This window comes from Megalops cyprinoides, chromosome 6, assembly GCF_013368585.1.
Source record: "Megalops cyprinoides isolate fMegCyp1 chromosome 6, fMegCyp1.pri, whole genome shotgun sequence".
Classification (NCBI taxonomy): Eukaryota; Metazoa; Chordata; class Actinopteri; order Elopiformes; family Megalopidae; genus Megalops; species Megalops cyprinoides.
Genome location: NC_050588.1, coordinates 29,299,328 through 29,314,482, shown reverse-complemented (window position 1 = coordinate 29,314,482; position 15,155 = coordinate 29,299,328). Strand labels below are relative to the sequence as shown.

The following is a 15,155-nucleotide window of genomic DNA, read 5'->3' as shown; positions in this document are numbered from 1 at the left end:
TGACGAATAGACTCTTGCATTGCAGTGTATATATACTCCACGGAAGTATCGACTCTGCAATTTATGAGAGGTAGTATTCTTTCTTCTTGAGCATGCGTGGTAATAGTCATCCACATCCTCATTACCCCAGTATCTTAACTCCGTGATCTTAATTGTTTTACACGACAGCGTATTTATGTGCTCAATACTCAGATTTATGGTATGGTATTAATCAAAACCGAGGATGACAATTTAGCTCAGTATGTATGTAACTTTCTTCACTCCACGGGTCAATCCCCAGCGTTCTGATGCTGGCCCTTTAAATAGCGTCTGTGTCACCATGGACACAGACAGGAAGCTGAAGTAAGCTTTAGGTTCATTCGCTAACGGTAGCCAGTGCACTGCAGAAAATGGGCGTCGTATTTATTTCTTCTAATAAGCAGATAATCATATTGCCTACTGCATAATAAATGCATGAGAGGAACTCCTACCCTAAATTTGTCCACATCTACCTATCCGCACTAAATAACAGATCAAAGGGAACAGCTATTATGTAAGTAACTGCAAATTATTTTTATTGAGCTTTAGCTTGCTAGCTAGCCAGCTAGCTACATCTTTCGTTTGAAGAGTGAACAAAATAAATATTGTAGTTACAAGCTCGCTTTGTAAGGTTAAATGCATTGCGGGGAGTCTTTTATTTTTAAACATACAACTGAGTTTATGACAATGTGTATATTGTTAAGTTGGCAAGTGTAGAACGCATGCAGTCCATACTCCATCCTGCAAATTTTTGGCATGTGGAAGTAGCTGCGAAAAAATCAATCTTGCAGTATGTAACATGAGCATGCGCTATGCTAGCTATAAAGCTAATCGGATAGCCGAACTTGACACTCCTTCCGTATTAAAATCAGCCTGTTATCCATGCAAAGTTGGACCATCCTTTACGAAGTTGGCTCTTTAGCGACCTGCATACATGATCTAGCTAGCAGGCTGCTGTAGAATGCTTTACAGTGTCGTACTTGCAACTGCGTAGTGTTTATAGGTGGGGCTGAACTTTTGACGCTGCTGTTCCCTTATCATGTAGAGTAGAAGGAAAGCTACTAAAGAAAAAAGACTTAACTCACTACAAATAATGTAATATATTAAACCTATTTCCTCCGCATGTGTATTGTAACACATCCTTGTCTACAAATAGGTTACGTTAGGAATATAGAAAGAAAACGAAATGTATGTCATTATGTAATGCTCTTTGCCTGTTTCAATATCTGAAATTGTTTACCAGGTGAAACCATGAGTGACAACGTTGTAGTATGCATAGTAAAGCCTGCTGTGGCCCTACAGCTGGGGGATGCAAAAACGGATACATCCCGCCCTGGCGTTTCTGTCATCGATGTCACATTCCCACAATGCCAGGCGGTGAAAGTGAGTCGCTCTAAAATGTTGTATTTAGTGGGGGGAGCTGTGGAGTGTGTCCTAACTGAGATGTTTTGCAACGTGCACTTCTCATCGTTGTGACTTCTTTGATAAACACTTAAGAAACAGAAAAGAATAGAAGTTGTGAAATTGGTTAGTTTTCTGTACACTAATTTCAGTATTATATAGAAATGGCATATTTTTCAGCCTATAAAACAGAGCGCTGCACACCAGACCATTGTCACCTGGTGTCCATCAGCCTGCTAGCTGACATAAAATCATTCGTAGTTCAGTGTGGACTGGGAAGAGATGTTAATGAGGTAGTTAGGATCAGTCTGGTTGACAATGAATAGAATCAGGTTGATCAGTATGTCTTTGGAACAGGGCTAGAATCATTAAGTTAATCAGGTCATGCAGTTAGAAGGGGGACTGGGAATTTCAGTACTCAAAGGACAGAGTCCTACTGGTTTTAGAATTACCTTTCAGTTTCCTAGTTTTACACATGACACATCAAGTAAGTGGCCCTCCTATTCAGTGGTTGTGATGAATGCAGGTTTCACTTTGGCTAATAAGTCTTTGACTGTACCCCACAATTGCAACATATATTTCGATTTGCAGTTACATTATGAGTTGATTTTGTCTTACCCGTCTGTTTTTATCACAGGTTCAGGAGATCTCTTTTAAGAACTACTACACTGCCTTCTTAAAGGTGCGCCTGCTGAGAAGAAATCCCTCCAACAAGGAGGGTGCATCTAAATGGGTCACCTGTCTGCGAAGCCACCGCCTCATGCCCAACCCACACACAGAAGGAGGTTCCCAGGACTACTTCTCCATTTACAGGCAGCAGGTCAGGATATTTCACTCATCGGTACCCCTAAATTCAGCATAACACTAGGGAAGACTCTAAAAGCAGATCATTGGCTTTTCAGACACTTAAAAATTAAAGTACACCACTGTAAGGATAACATAGTGTTTAAAATCAAAGTTCTATGCTCAAAGATTTCTGTTTTGCTCTGTTTAGTTGACATTTTTATGCAGTGTAAAAAAAGATTCTACAGAAAACCTTTACTCACTTCTTACTCTACCACAGCTGATTTTTGTCATTAGATTGCAAACTAGCTAAACAGCTTGTCCTAACTAGCTCATCAGAACAAACATTAACCTTTCTTGTGATTATTTATTTAAATGTTTTGATTCTTATGGCATCAATTGGCAAAATACAATCAGTGGGTGGCAAACTCTTTACCTATGGGAAACAAACTGTAATTTCCAATTTGTGCAACCTTTCAGTTATATAGTATACAGTTTATTACATGAATTGTTCAAGACAGAAATGAGCACAACAAAAGGTCGAGTGGATGTTGCTATATCACTTTATGGGAAAGAAATGCATACAGCAAAAATTATCCTGAAAGTAGATTTTGTTATAAAGATGGCACTCAGTACTCCTTACATGCCTAAAGAGCATGTCTGCATGTGATATCCTCCTTAGTATTTAGTGGATTTCTAAAATGGAAAAAAAAATCAGCGATGATTCCCTCTGCATTATCTCTCCTCGAGTCGAGTTTTTTCATTTGAGCAATTGACCATTTTATTGTGTGTTGCTACTTGTATGGACTCTTTGGGAGGGCTTATAAAAGAGCAGTTCATCACGAAATCTATTTTTAAACAGACCTGAGACATCTGTCAATATTATCATGAGGGTAAGCTATGTTTAAATAATGGCTGCTGTTAAGAGTACATTTGGTTTACTGTCATTTTAGTTATTCAGATCATTCACATCTCACCAGGGAGTACAGTCCCCAGGCATTTACCACTTTGATTCATTTGCTTAATGTAATCAATGGTTAAAAAGTGCACTTTTTCATTTATTCCCTGCCCTTTATTCTGTACATAAGATAAAAAAAGGCTAAATAGACCAAAGTGTGTTGTAGTTGCCCCTAAATGAACTTCTCGATGATTTTGCTTTGAAGTCTCCTTCAGTTTAATTAAGTTTTGCTGCAAAATATGCCATTAAGCATAGTTTGGAGCACAACATTGCAAGGTGGCAGGGTCATTGCTTCTCTGGTGCAGTCCACTATGTGTACTGCTTCGCTGTTGTAAGAAAATTGGTTAATCTGAGTCACAGGTCAAACAGGCCCAAAAGCTTTGGAAGCATTGGAAACCACAAAACCAAAAATGTGAGACTGTTACAGTGGGGTGGGCTGCTATTCAGGCAGTATATTAGAACTACAGAATCACTGTACGTAAGAACACCCCACCCCCCCTCACTGATTCTTCAGTTCCTTTAATTATTTAACAACTTGATTTTATTGGTTTTGTTCATTTATTCAGTGTGTGTTTTTTCACCAACCACAGGGTGACTCAGTAGAGATACTTGTGCTCTTTGCTACATACAAAATACAGAATAATACAACAGTATAATATTCCAACAGCATGTAAAACTCAAATTCCAACAGGCAATGGAAAATAATTCCATATGCTTTTTTAGCATGACCATTTTTAACATTTTAAGTGTTGTATAGTCACTGTTGGCTACATGTAGCCTTTATCATCACTGACCTGGATTTTAGATTTTTTGTTCACTGAACTGACTCTGTGAGTGTCCTGGATCTGAACTGAACTGATCTGTTCAGTGGACAAACACAGAGATGAGGCTTACAGACTTGCAATGCAGTGAGTACTTGAAAGAGCTAGAGGAATTGAATGTACTGGAAGAACTGAATGAATCAATGAGGTCAGTGAACCAGAACTTTGTAGTCCCCGTACTGAAAGAACTACAGCAGTTTAAAAAAAAAGTTGGTATACCATTGAACTTCAGGGACTGAACGAATCAGTGAGTCAGTCAACCAGATTACAGCGGATTGGAAAATGCTCAATTTAATAAACTAGTGCAGTAATACCAATTTAGACAAGGAAGAACAGAAGTATACTCTTTGGTAACTATTATTGTTGGTGGGCTGAGATGGGTAAATCGGTTCAAGCATTACATTTCACATACACATTTCTTGTCTTAAGTCTTGTCTGAATTATCAGACAAATGCTGTGTAGAATTGTTTTTTTTTTTCAGCAGCATGCAGTAAAATTAAATAATATCAGGTTTGGTATTAAGGTGAAGTCAACAGATCTGTGTGCCATAGGCTGTGTCAAAACAGCACCAAGTGTGAAGCTTTGACATCAGCAAGCTAAATATAAAGAAGTGAAAGTGTTCCCTCTTGGGTATTTGGTATTGTCAGGTAGAATGAGGAGGAAGTCATGATGTGGGAAACAAAAACATGCTGAATATTGGTGTCATAAGTATTTCATTTCTTTCTTTTTCAATATAAGACTTTATAATTTAGCCTTTGTGACACTGATGTGAAAGGAGTGGATTGAGAAGCTTTGGCTTGTTTTGACCGCTGTTTACAAGGGCAGATGATTCAACTGGATGAATTGCATTGTGCTTTGATGAAGAGCTTTTGATGGTGCCAGCCACCTTATACTCTCTCCAGGCCATTTTTCACTACTGAAGCAATGGGTTTTCAAATTGTATTTTCTGTAAAATATGAAGACTTCCATTCATTTTTTTAGAATGCTTAGGTTTTTGACATTCTAGTGGGAAATAGTTTGTTTTGATGCCACGGAGCCGACATTTTTTAAAGGTCCCGTTACAACGATGTCACATTGTTGCCCTGAGTGTAGAATGACAGATCATACAGGAGGATTGTGACATATTTATCTGGAAGTTCCTCACTGATGAGTTGCAGTGTGAACCAAACCTCAGGAAGAGTCTCGCCTCTGTGCTTCATTTGTATTTGTCTATGTGTGTTTTCCACAAGCACAAACCACCATGGGTTGGAGAAGTACTGTATATGTGAAGCGATCTGTCAGGAATTCCTTCCACGCATGGATTTGAATTCTTGCTCCTACGACCAGAGTATTTCCTTTCCAGGTTTAAGGCTGAGTGTTTGTCCAAATGAGGAGTGTTTTGGACTGTGATGAGTTAAAGAACAGGCTGAGAGAAATGACACATCTTCTAGTGTGTTTGTTCCAGAGTTGTTTCTTTCGGTGTAATGATCACACGTCAAGAGTATATTATTTTCCATGTTTCTGAATGCAATGGTTACAAGCCACAACTAGCTGGTTAGCTGTTGTGGCTATCTATTGATCAGTCTTTCACAGCTCAGTCAAAGGTTAGTAAAATGCTTTCAAAGGAAAATAGGCAGGGATAATGTTTTAAAGAATAAGCACCAGCAAAGGAGAAGAAGAGGCACAGAAACATGAGTAACACTAGGTGGTTTTCAAAGGCAAGGGAAGATGACCTGGAGCAGTGAGGGGCATTACTAAAAAGGACAGTGTCCAGATACAGTATGTTGTGGTTGAGGGAACAGAAGTACTTTCACCAGCTGCTGACAGATAGAGATGTTGGGGAGTAGTTATGAGGTAGGCCCTGAAAACAAGCAATCAGATGATAACTTTGAGAGAGAGAGAGTTAGGAGAGAGAGAGAGTCCGTTCTTGGCCAGATAGGATGACTGATGGAATTGTGTCCTCTCTGGTCTCACATGGACCACATCTTGAGAAGCCAGCTAACTTCCCCTCTGTATCTGACAAGTAGGGAAGGCAATTCAGTGGTTTGTTGAAAGGAAGTCAATGTATTGAGGAGACAGGTGATAGATTCTGGCTAGACAGCTAATCTCTTCTGAAAAAAAAAAAACTTTGCAGCATTCTTTGTTTCCAGCCCTCCTGTTATGAGCTTTTCCACTGCTACTGACGCACATGTAGCCTGCAAACTACAAAATGCAGAGTTCAAATAAGAGGCATAAGCTAATTCATGCCAAGTTTAAAGTGAGATTTTATTAACTGGTTAAGTAGCTAGGCAGTAGAATAAATTATTGCAGGGTTGATTTGGAGTTTGAAAAAATAGAAGATGCTGATAAATTAGTTAAGGTAGGCTTGTTTAATTTATTCATTTGTTTTAAGTGTGTCTATCACTCTGCAAAATATAGCTGTAAAGGTTCTTATGCATGAAGCAGATATAAATAGCCTACACAGTTTTATTGTTTTTAAATAAACTAAGAATCTGTTTTGTATTGCATGTCAGATGCTGATAGAACCAGATGATGTCACCTCCATACGTTTCATCCTACAACAGCCGTCTTCAACTTGGCTGAATTTCACCCTTGAAGATATAAAAATTCACCAATGTGTGAGTGAGGTGAGTCACCCTCCAGCTGCATGCAGCCTTTAAATATACTGTAAAGAGTACTGTTCCTGTTAACTAGGGATATTACACTGACAAACAGAAACCCTAAAGACTTTGTTAAAATATGAGCTGGAACATCTTCAGAATGTAACAGTCTTTTGAGATCAAATTGTTTATTTTATGCATTATGTTACTAAAGAACCATGCCAAATATGACCTGATGGGTGAAACATTTCCCTTTTACTCTGAAATTTCCTTTTTCCACTCAACCTCAATGAAATGGATTGGATAAGTTTTATTTATATATATTCATTACCATTTTGGTGTAACTAATCTATAAATTTGTTAGTGAAAATCCAAATTTAAACATGAAGTAAATTTGCATGTATTTGGTGTCAAAATCAAACTAAAATGGCTGTAACTGGTTTTGCATAATGAAGATATGTGTCAGTGCTGAAGAAATTATTTATAGTTTTTATCAAAAATATCACCCAGTAGTTATGTCAGGAATATGTCTGTCATGATATGTAGACCTGAACCTATTTATCACCTTACATATAACTGTTTAGAAATGTATGTACAGATTTTTTTTTTTTTTTTTGCAAATGTTTTCGAGCGAGAGCAATCATTAAAACTGTTAGAAATACTTTCATTTTAAAATGAATGTCTGCAAACCGTATTTTTCACATTTGCTGTTTTAATAGAGCACTGCTTTATAATGTGAACAAGTTTAACTTTGAATATTCCCACCAGAGGAAGAAAAGGTTTGAAATGAAAAGTTGGTTTATTATTATCATTATTATTATTAGTAGTAGTATACCTAAAAATCGTGGTAAAGCATGGTGAAAATATTATTCCTTTCTTTGAAAGAGGGAGTAACGTTATTTATTTCTTTTTTAAACCAGGATTCAGAAAGGGACATTCCTCCTTGGTTTTCTCATCTGACTCCTGTAGACCAGCCGCCTAATTTGCACGTAAGGTTTACTTGTAAATCATGGCAAAGTAGCAGCTATTGATTTTATGCTCCATTCTCTCTCAATGATTGATCATATTCTTAACTGCTCTTTATGTCAAGAATACATCCAGGACCAGTTTCAAAGATTTTCCTTTGCACGTGTGGAGACTCACTTTTTCTCACAATATAAAATTCTGTTACATTTTAATTTTAACATTTGCTATGTTTCCCCTGCAAAATGTAATATATTTCCCCTGTAATATATTCTGTAATTGTTTTAAATGTGACAATTTGCAGAAGTAAACACGGCAGTCCTGACTCAGGTCATGGTCACACATTTAACACCCAGCAGTTGAATAGCCTCTGCTCTGTCATCTCTCTTTGCCTTCTTGCTCTAGGCTCAGAAAGTAGGACAGTTTCGAACGTTGGACTGTAATTTTTGATGTTTCTCTCCCACTGTGAAATCTTGCAAGCAAACCATATTATTTCTGGAACTGAAAATGGTTTATATACTGTTTTGATTAATCACATTGAAGCTTTAATTGCTTCGTCAACTGTGTCTTCCTTTATTGGGAAGCTTGTTGACGAGGGGAGAGCACAACCCTTGATGCCTTGTAAGGTCCTTTCACATTTGACTAGAATTACTGGTAATGTGGTGCCTCAGAATATATTTGCTTATTTGTATTTTTTTTAACTGAGGAAAAATAACTATGAAGCACAGAATAAAGTCTTGCACTTGGATTTGTGCTCCCAAATTCCACAGAAGGCTCCCTGTGATCAAGAGCTTAAGGGTAATTAGGGCAGTGGAAAAAGAAGCTTCAGAAGCAGAGGAAGAGTTTGGTATGGACACTTTCTGTCAAGTGTGAGCAATAAAATCCAGGTTGGGGAGGATCAAGCTGAGAGTCCCTAGAAAGGAAGGCAGAGGCTTTGGTTATGCAGAGCTTGTTTTATAAGGTTTGGAGAGAGGAGGCAGTTAAGAGAGGGGTCAGTAATTTTGGAGGTTTGCGGGACTGAGATTTGCTTTTCTGGGAAGAGGCATAATACAAGACTGTTTGAACGCTGTAAACAGTCTGAAATATTTTAGATCATTTGAGTGGTGAAATGGAAGGCAGAGTCATCGATAAAATGTTGAAATGGTTTGCTGTTGTGTTAGTTTGTGAGTGACAAATTATATAGCGTGACAGATTGGCAGTAGGTTTAGAAGAGGCCAGTGACAGAATGGCATATGAGATTTCTCAGTTTCTCTCCTGCTTTGTGGGCTGCAGGGAAAACTAAAAGAATGAAATATGAAATATGAGATTTTTCTTGTATTTGAAATACAAATGTTCAAACCACCTAACAAGATATCAGAAATGAGCAAGACGTTAGAAAAAGTCAGAGTAGAGTAGGAGAGGAGCAGGCCACCCATTTCTCCACATGCAAAAAAGACAAGGGGAGTCAGGCAAACATACTGTATATGGCAGAGGGAGCTAAAGTTCCAGAGGTGTTCCCCAGTGCAATACACATCTCAGTAAAAGGAAAGAAATCTACAAAGATGAGTGAATATCATGAGTGCTGCTTTGCATCATCTTTATCATGTACTGCGGGTGGGGAAGGATTTTTCAAATCACTGAAGCTAATAGAAGTCTTTGTGGCAGAAACATATCAGCAGAACTATTGGTATTGACTTCTTGGTGTGACTCATTTCTTCCATTATATATATATTGAAAAACCAGTTTGGTAGTGGCTGATACTCACGCTTTTTCTTCAGTTGTAAGGAATGATGTAGTTGCTCAGTATTAAGTCCACCTATCCATTGCTTTCTAGTGCCAGCAGATTATAAAAAGAATGCATTTTAATAGTACAGGTTCATGCACATGGCAATTTGAACCTCATGAGATCTGGCAGATTCAACGTTGAGTAATAAAAGGCTTACCTTTGAAAGAATGGGAAGCTGTCATGAAAACAAGTGAGGTTCCTAGTGGAATCATAGACACAGGAAAAGGTCACACCTCCATCCAGATTCTACATCACCTATATGCCACAATTGACACAACTATTCATGCTGTCCTTGTTGAATGGAGAATATTGCGGGAATGAGCTTCTATGCATTCAGTTAATTAACCATATATACTTTTCAGGGGCAATTTAATCTGACATTAGTAATTTATTTTCTGCATTGTTTTTTAATTATTTTCATATTTGCATAAATATTTACTTTGTTCAAACACGTTTTTTTCTATCTGTGCATAATAATGTTAAAATTATGTATCCAAAGGTCCCTAGCCTGGCTTGCTATAACGAGGGAAAATTCTGACAACTGATATTCGGTAGCAAACTTGATATCAGTTGTTTTTAGTTTACTCTGATAGATAAATGAAGAAAAATATAGGCCCAACATTTTGTTGAGCATAAAATAAATGATAAATTTAAAGTTTGTGTACACATTTGTCTTTGGAGTGATGATTTTGTTTATGTTTTGGCTACTTTCAGCATCGCAGCATTCATGATCAGTCATATCTGAGGGCATCGCTGATCCTTGCCTGTTTAAGGTTGTTTGTCTTACAGCTCATTTTGAGTGAGTTCAGGGTTCAGTAATGGAAAGTTTACACTGTTGCATCGCTCATGAGTCTCCAAGCTTGTGACTGCTTAGGCCATTTCAACTTCATTGGATCCACTATATTCTCAAGTAATGAAAAATATCATGTTTACTACTCTGTTGGCCAGTTGGGGAGGCCGGTTGGTGTGGCATTTGGTTTATGAAAATCGGCCAACATCCGTAATATGAGCACAGACACTGCCTATATCTTGAATATTGGACTGCTTACCCAAGTTTATATTTATATAAACTTGTCATAAGAAAGTATGAATATTCATGAATATCATTGCGAATGATATTATATAGCACTTATGATGGTGCTAAATAAGCAAGCTAAATATAATACCCAATGAGGAACATTTTTAGAAAATGTCTTATGTTGCTGCTAGGTTTATTTTCATAGGCATGTTAGTCATTCAATACTTAATTTAAGAGACTTCAATTTTTATTGAATTCCAAATTCCCTTAGCCTAGAGACACAAAACCTGGCTATGAAACTTGTGTAATGGTTTAATAATGTAAAGAAACGTCACAAACAGGGCACATTTCACAAACAGTATTTTGGTAATTAGCAGGTACCTAACTGTCTACTTTGATTTTTCTGCACTGTTAGTAAAGTCATTATCAAGCTGATATTAATATTTAGTTTATTCTTGTGTCTGCCATCCACCATCCATTGTATTATGCAAGCATTTTTATATCACTATGACCATGTGAACAAAGATGAATGTGTACCTGCTTACTGATAAATGGAAAATGCTTACTATCCTTTATTGCAGGAGGTAAGATCGAGAGCAGTGTTAATGTTATACTCTATTTTTTTTAATGGAAAAAGGGCCATTACAGTTATAATATTGTTATAATATTGTAATATTAAACAAACTAAGTGAAAACAAACTATGTTCTGTCTGTGTTAGAGCATGGTAATTCATTTCACACAGTCCTTTCCACTGTCTTTGTGGGCCTGTCCTTATTGACCCATCACATTAAGAGATTATCAGCTGATCTTCATTTTGGAGTCATGTCAATTCAAAAGCACACGTCCTCTATTGTTATTTTTATTAATAATGCAGTCGTGCAGGAAATACCAATGTGAATGTATTAAGTTTTGTAGAAAATGTCATCAGTTTCTCCATTATAGTCAGTGGTAAATGGATGAGTGCCAGTACACTCGTTGCCATATTGGCAATTTCACCTACTTCAGTAGGGAGCATCTTCTACTTCCAGGCTGCAAAATGTTAGTATGTTGCTATACGAACGCTATTAAATCCAGTGAGGGAATAAAGTTAACATTTCATTCATTTTCATAATATCTGCAGCCCTTACAATTATTCAGTTAGGAAAAGGCACTGGCAATGTTCACAGCACAGACCATTTGAGATTTTAAGACCACACCATTCAGTAAATTATTTAGTATTTGAGAGCACTGATGAAAATGCTAAAATCTGCAAAAAAATATGGTGAAATAGCTGAGATATATTGCATTTCACCAGTTTGAATGCAGTGGTGGTACAAAGTGAAACTATGTGACAAACATCTGCAAAAGCGATATACTCAGCTTTATTCAGCTGCTTAGAAAATGTTATCTCCTGGAAACTGAAGCATGATGCCAAGAACTGAGTCCGGTCTGCTGTAAACATTTGCAGAATGCTACAAGAATAAAGAGAGCTTGCGATGAAAAATTTAAGTAGGTTATAAGGCCAGTTTAATTACAGTTTCAACATGACAGAAACAAACAAGCTTCTGAATAGATGAGTTGGTGATGTCGATTTTTCACTGTTTTCAACCCTAAGCATATAATTCATGGCATTTTCCCAAATGAGGAAACCATTCTTGTTGTTCTTGATCCATCATGTAGTCACATACACTTAGAATATTAACATTCCTTTATGCGGGTGAGGATACTATATGCAAACAGGCCCCTGTGTCCTGAATGAGCATTATTCTCATTATGGTGGATTTACTGAAGTTGCATTTTTCTGTTCTTCTTGGTACAAAGGGTGAGGTAGCAAGTTCTTTTTCAGATTCTGTTCCCCTTAGGCAATGCATCACACCACGGTTTTGTGAGAAGTTGAATGAATAATTTAGCCACAGCAGCATGGCAACCTAAATGTGTTACTTCAGATGTCATGTAACAGAACTAAGATCTTTTTTACCTTATCAGAGAGACACAGCTGTCACCAGCCACGTGTTCTGGATTTTAAGATGTAGTTTACAAGCATTTTAATATCAACTCATAGTCAAGTATATAACGAATGGCAAATAAGGACTTCAAAAGGCACCGTAGTGTAAGGGAAAAGGTTATTGTAGTAATTTTGATCCATGGATGGATTAAAATGTTGATTTCATTTCATAAATGGTGTTAGTGTCAGTGAATGTGGTGATTGGTTGATGTATGGCTATAACTCTTCAATTGTCTGCTGTTAAATTCAGCTGGAGTCCGGTGTCTCACCACCCCTTGCATTGTTATTGCACATTATGAAAGTACTCCCCAGCAGTGCTTTAAATTTGAAGCTCTTTACATCTGAGTGCGCATTGGGAGCTCGTGGACACCAAAAATACTCCCTGTATGCTAAGTGAACAAGGGCACTTCCAGCTGCTGCAGTGAAGACACTCTGGACAGTATGCATCTATATTGTCTGAAAGTCTCCATTAAAACAGTCTAAGTAATTTAACTGCAACAGTAAGCTCACATGATCAATGGAGAGTCCCTAATTGCATTAACAGTTCACTTTTTGGTAGTGGCCAATAGCTATAACATTATTTTCCAAGACTGTGTAGTTGTTCACAATCAGGTTCCTTGGAAAGGCTGGAAATGAAATGAAACATGTTAATGGAATGGTTAGAATAGTAAAATATTCCTGCTACGATTTTTAAAATCAGCAGTGGAAGGAGGCTTCTCTGAAGGAATGAGTTGAAAAGCGTGCATTTATTGAACAATTTATTGAAAACTTTAACCAATTTATGTTCTTGTCATTCCTGTTAGTGTCCATTAAACTCACAGTTGTGTGTAAGTATATTTAAAAAGTAGAACTTTGAATTTTAACTCATGGTTAAGGACAAATCAGAGCAAATAGATTGATTGTCTTCATGAATATAATTTAAAATTTTCTGTAACTCCATGTTTATTTCATTCAGCAAGAACTTTTAAAATCTTCAAATTGATTTTTTAATGGCAAGACTGGATTACTACGTTTCTCTTTTAACAGAGAACAGCACACTCCTTTGTAAATCACATCCTTGGCTTGGTGATGATTTCCATAGTTTTCTACTGCCCCCTGGTGTTTTCAAATAGAAAATGTAAAAACTGAAAATTCAAGAATGTTTGTGTGCGTGTGCATGTGTACTTGCACAAACATTGTATATGACAGTGCGTTTCTGCATATTTTTATTTAGGGACTGCCTGACCCACAGACTGTGTCATCCAGCATTCAGCAGATGTGGGCCTTGACAGAAGTCATGCAGACCCATCAGACAGCAGCGCCCATTGGCCGATTTGATGTGAGTTACACAGCTCTGTTGCTTGAAAACAGTGTTTTCTGCTTCATTAATAAGATTGAGATATTATGTGTCAATGAGCCCCCATGGAGACTCACCTCCTCATCGTTTGAGGACTGTAAAATACACATTTTAGGAAAGTTATGTATCAGATCTTGATGTAAGTAATAATACTTAGTGTCTTGTTAAATTGTCTTAATTCCTATTTTCTTTTTTTGACAGGTGGATGGCTGCTATGATGTGAACTTGCTTTCGTACACATAGCATGGAGTTAATCAGATGAATAGAATTTGAAAACCAGAGCAAATGTGTAGTGTCGTACAGGAATGCATAGACCTATACCTACACTTATACACAACACAACCCTATCTTTCTCTTATTAAATATTTAGAGTGTACCAGAAGGTGTACTGGTCCCTCCTTGAATGTTTTGCAAGACTTGAATATTTTATATTACGTCTTTATACTGTACGCTTTGCATATAGATTAATGAATCCCTTGATAGTATTTCTAGAACATCCTTTGAATTACAGAAGAACATTTCAAATACTGCAACATCACCACAAAATTCTACCATATCATAAGTCCTCACTGGGGTCTACAGTTACTGACTTCATAAAAAAAGGAAAAAAAAAATACTGTATGTAAATTCTGTTGCATGACTTCCATAAGACAATGAATCATTGTAGCAAGTTGAGAAGATGCCATTGAAAACAGCTACTATGATCAGGTTTGTTGTAGGAAGTATTCAGTTTAACTAAAGTGTGTGTATCGTCCTTAACTCCTTTTTATGTTGTTTTGTTCCTTGGTTTTCCTTTATTATTATTTATCATTATTATTATTATTTATACACCACTAAACCTGTGCTACTGCTTATAGGAAATTAACACTTTTTTTTTCAATCCATTACTTTAAAGTTGAGGACAAAGTGCATCTGAATTGAATTTCATCAAAAGTGTCTTGTCATCTGACCCTAATGGCCTGACTGGAACTACAGTGTAATTTATTCTTCTGAGAGCATGGCCATGAGTCTGGCTATTTTTTTTCCAAAGTGCATGCAGCCACTCATAGCTGTATTGCACAATATTAACACTCACTGTAAGTACATGATCAGTGCCACTGTAAGCCCTTGACATTTTATTGATGGAATCCACATACCAAGGTTCTGTCAGTTTGGACAACACTGCTGCAATCATTTTGATTACGGCACAGTGAAAGTGAGACCGAAATGGACAAAAAATGTACAGGGATTTCAGTATGAAAATAATACATACCAATACAATGCTATTGTGTGAGGGGTGTTTTTTTTTATATATATTTATACATGACTAAATCATGGATTATAGACAAATCTACCTGACTAACTACCAACCTCAGTTGATTTTTAATCTCATGAGATAACTAGTGACTAGTAAAACTGGCTCATTGGATTTGCAAGCTTTAGACCCAGCTCGCTGTCTAGTTAAAAGCGAGCTAGCAAGCTCAGAAAATATACACATTATTTGACAGTTTTCTTGTTATCTAGCACTCCAGCTCAGCTAGCAAGCTCA

The 15,155-nt window shown here is 37.1% G+C and overlaps 1 protein-coding gene across 1 annotated transcript; it reads left to right on the top strand.

Moving 5' to 3' along the window:
- Positions 1–366: 366 nt before the first annotated feature.
- Positions 367–14,452, top strand: nicn1 (nicolin 1). Its single transcript, XM_036531913.1, has 7 exons — positions 367–532; positions 1,262–1,401; positions 2,057–2,239; positions 6,474–6,587; positions 7,481–7,549; positions 13,505–13,609; positions 13,829–14,452. The coding sequence occupies exons 2-7, from the start codon at positions 1,270–1,272 to the stop codon at positions 13,868–13,870; spliced, it is 645 nt and encodes a 214-aa protein (XP_036387806.1). The 5' UTR covers positions 367–532; positions 1,262–1,269; the 3' UTR covers positions 13,871–14,452.
- Positions 14,453–15,155: the final 703 nt, after the last annotated feature.

Bases quoted from the DNA above. Each gene is read 5' to 3' on its own strand.
- nicn1 (XM_036531913.1), top strand. From the start codon at position 1,270: ATGAGTGACAACGTTGTAGTATGCATAGTAAAGCCTGCTGTGGCCCTA. The intron at 7,550-13,504 runs GTAAGGTTTACT...ATTTTTATTTAG, and splicing joins ACCAGCCGCCTAATTTGCAC to GGACTGCCTGACCCACAGAC. The intron at 13,610-13,828 runs GTGAGTTACACA...TTTTTTTGACAG, and splicing joins CGCCCATTGGCCGATTTGAT to GTGGATGGCTGCTATGATGT.